Source organism: Mauremys mutica, chromosome 12 (genome assembly GCF_020497125.1).
Source record: "Mauremys mutica isolate MM-2020 ecotype Southern chromosome 12, ASM2049712v1, whole genome shotgun sequence".
In the NCBI taxonomy this organism is placed as follows: domain Eukaryota; kingdom Metazoa; phylum Chordata; order Testudines; family Geoemydidae; genus Mauremys; species Mauremys mutica.
Genome location: NC_059083.1, coordinates 3,436,819 through 3,440,155, shown reverse-complemented (window position 1 = coordinate 3,440,155; position 3,337 = coordinate 3,436,819). Strand labels below are relative to the sequence as shown.

At 58.4% G+C, this 3,337-nt stretch overlaps 2 protein-coding genes across 2 annotated transcripts in view; one reads left to right on the top strand and one right to left on the bottom strand.

Moving 5' to 3' along the window:
* LOC123345793 (endothelial zinc finger protein induced by tumor necrosis factor alpha-like) overlaps positions 1 to 3,337 on the top strand; it is a 1,203,704-nt gene that overhangs the window by 80,452 nt on the left and 1,119,915 nt on the right. The gene's annotated exons all lie outside the window — the stretch shown is intronic.
* Positions 2,424 to 3,337, bottom strand: part of LOC123346413 (H-2 class I histocompatibility antigen, Q9 alpha chain-like) — a 36,181-nt gene continuing 35,267 nt past the window's right edge. Inside the window, exon 10 of the mRNA XM_044983803.1 lies at positions 2,424 to 3,296. Within this exon, the coding sequence (XP_044839738.1) occupies positions 3,292 to 3,296 (5 nt within the window). The 3' untranslated portion in view covers positions 2,424 to 3,291. The remainder of the gene's footprint in view (positions 3,297 to 3,337) is intronic.

Here is a 3,337-nt window from a genome sequence, read left to right as displayed (position 1 = left end):
TCTCTCCACTCCCCTGGGCCACTGGGCAACATCACGATCTCCAGAGAGGGGAATTGAGGCACAAGTATCAGGGGAATGATTGTGTCAAAATTAGCAAGTCAGTGGAGTCCCAGCTCCCCGCCCTCCCCATAACCCACTAGCCCCCCACTCCCCTCCCAGAGCCAGGAATAGAACCCAGGAGTCCTGGCTCCCAGCCCCACAATCTAACCAACAACAAAACAATTCTTTCCTCAACCTCTGTGGACTAAGCCAGCAGAACCAGCCGTGGCTCCTGCAGCGCTGGGTGAGGTGGCTGAAGGAGGGGGGAGCGGGAGGGCCAGATTTGGGGTGCGGGGTGCAGCATTTGTAGAACTGTCTCTCATAGCAGCCCTGCTCTGGAGGACGGGTTGTTGCTCTGTAACAGCAGTGTGAGTGTGAGGGGGGGGCGGTGTTTTTGGGCAGGTCCTACACCAGCTCTGGGTCATCTTCCACCCACAGAGCTGTGACTCTGGGATTCTCAGTCAGGGGGTGAATGGAACCGAATCTGCTCCACTGAGCGGGGTGGGGAAGAGGGTCTGGGCAGCCCCCCAGGGACACCCACCCATGGGAGGGTGCAGGAGGTGGTTCTGCTTCCCCAGGGTAAAGGTACAAACTCCCTCCCTGGGTGTGTCGGCTGCCTGGGCCAGGGAGCGCAGTGGAAGGAACGGGACCCTGTGGCTGTCAGTCGCTCAGGGGGTGATCCCCGACACCCCCCCCCCCAGTGTAGCCAGCGCTGTGTCACGGGGAGAGCTGCTCCTGTCCGCCCTCAGGGAGGCGGAGCACCAACCCCGGTGGGAGACGCTCTCCTGTCGGCAGAGGCGGTGTGTTCGCCCAGCAGAGCAGCTGCACTGGCGCCGCCCTGGCGGTGGGGACCAGCCGCAGTAACATTGACAGGCGGATGAAGCAGATGCCCAGACCCTGCTGTCAGAGCTGCCTCCCACCAGCTGCACCAGCCCCTTGCCTAGGTCAGGGGCACAAGCCTGGGGCCTGGTAAATGCGGCTCCTGCTCTAGATCCCCCTCCCCCACTCACCTGCCACCCATTAAACTGGGCCCCAGCCAGGGGGGTGGGTGGTTCTCAGGCGCCAGTCTGGGCCTGCCCACCCCCCTCAGCGCCTGTGTCTGAGCCTCTGAGCGAGCCTCCCCAGGGGAGATTAGCCCCCACCCCTGCACCACCCCATCCACACACATGCTGCTGGTCGCTGCAGCCGGGCCGGTGTAACCAGCGTGTGCGTCGTTCCGCATGTGGCTGCAGTGAAACGCGGCTTGGCCTGTACAGGTGGGGGGATGCCCTGCCCGGTGTGAGCACCTTGCTAGCAACACAACCGGTCCTCTCCAGGCACTGACTGACCTACCCCAGTCAAAATGTCCCCTGGCCCCCCACCCCCGCCCAACCCAAGCAGTGAGGCTGGTGCAAACCCCACATGACTCAGGCATTAGCAGGTGAAGGTTTATCCCCCTGCGGGCGAGTGTCTGTATGAAACCCCCAAGCAACACAGAGCCCAGCGCCCGTCACACACCGATTTACCGGGGTAAGAGACATGACTGGAAAAGGCACAGAACCCACCCAAACCAGCCCCGCGTATGAGCTGCCTGCCCCTCGGATCCTGTTAGCGACGGGGGAAAGGACACAGGTGAGGTGCTGCTCTCTGAAGGATTCATTCTCCCCAGCTGGCCCCTGTCCTCTAACCCTGCACTGGGCTGTCAGAGCCCCCAGGGGCCCTCCAGCCCCATTCCAGGATCTGAACCCATCCTAGCCTGGGGTTACTGTGTGCAGTGCCCAAGCTGCATGGCCCCACATGGGGAGTACTGGCACTACAGCCATGGTGGCCTCAGCCTCCTGCAGCTCAGCCTGGCTCAGCCCCCATCCAAGGGGCTGCCAGCCCCAGACCCAGCTTAGCCCCCCCACTCCCCGCTCCTCCACATGCTCCCTGCCCCGGCTGGAGGAGGGGTTCATGGGCTGGCTGCTCAAGGATTCATTTGAACCCGAGTTTAAAGGAAGAGACCTGTGAGGAGGCTTTCCAAAGCACTAAGGGGTTTAGGAGCACCAGGCTGATTGATTCCTGGTATGCGTGCTCCTAAATCCCTTAGGCACTCTTGAAACTCTCCCCCTGAGTCACAGTCCCTGTCCTGTCATCACAGCTCTGTGTCCGATGAGCGTTCAGCAGGGGCAGCCTGGCCTGGCTCAGTCACCCTGTCACTCTGGGCGGCTGCGTCTCATCAGTGTCGCTGCTGCCCAGCCCCACCCCTGCCCAACACCCAGTATTCACCCCCAAACACGTCCGACCACCCCAAACCCAACATACATACACCAGCCCCTTCCTGCCAGGCCCCTGCGCCCCCCAGCACTGCCATGCACCCCCCATTCCCTGACCCGCCACAGACAGAATCCTCCAAACGGGCTGGAGAGAGATTAAAACCCCAAACCTACATTTATTGTGTCCAAATGAAAATTGCCAAGAGACAGAACGTTACTATTTAAAACTGGTTTTAAAATCTTAAGCAAAAAAAAATTACATCTCATCCGTCACACACAAAATCAACCCATTTGGGAGCAGAATCGGTGCCAGCGCAGGCTTTGTCTACACGCAAACGTGCACCAGATCAGTTAGGGGACACTGATCCTGGGAGAAGAGGTGGCTTTTTCTGGTGTCGCTTAAGTCATTTGGGAATCAGTTTAAATCAAAAGAAGCCCTGTCTTACACCAGACTCAGTGTCCACACAGGGATTTAACTAGCCCACTTCAAACTCACACCTCTGTAGTTACAGTGGTGCAAATCGCAATGTAGACAAGGCCTGACATTGGGGTGACCAGTGCCCTGACAGCAGGATTCAGGCCATTACACAGGAAGCTGCAGCAGCAAAAACGAACATCATCTTAATACCGTAATCACCGCGGAAACAGAAAACGGGCTAAGTTACAATCAAAGCAAACAGAACAGTGTGTGCTGGGTACAGCCCATCGCTAACAATTCACTCCAGCCAATGCTGGTTATTTTTCTATACAAACAAGATCCTCATTGATTTAAGTTTTAAAACAAGACAGTTCTGTAGCAATCAAACACTAAGCGGCCCCGACCATCCCAGCCAGTCTGCAGCCACAGAGAGCTCAGTTCTCTCACAGCCGGGCGTTTAGCTCGGGTACAATCAAGGCAAAGGCTTTAAGCAGGTTGTGGAAGGTGCTGATGAGCTGTTGCATTCCCAGGAGCCTGATCTGCTCCAGTTTCTCGTGTCTGGGATCCCCCAGCCGGCTGCGCAGGGGCCGACGGGCTCCGTTACGCTGCAGAAATGAGACAGGGACAGTCAGCGCCGGGTCAGGGT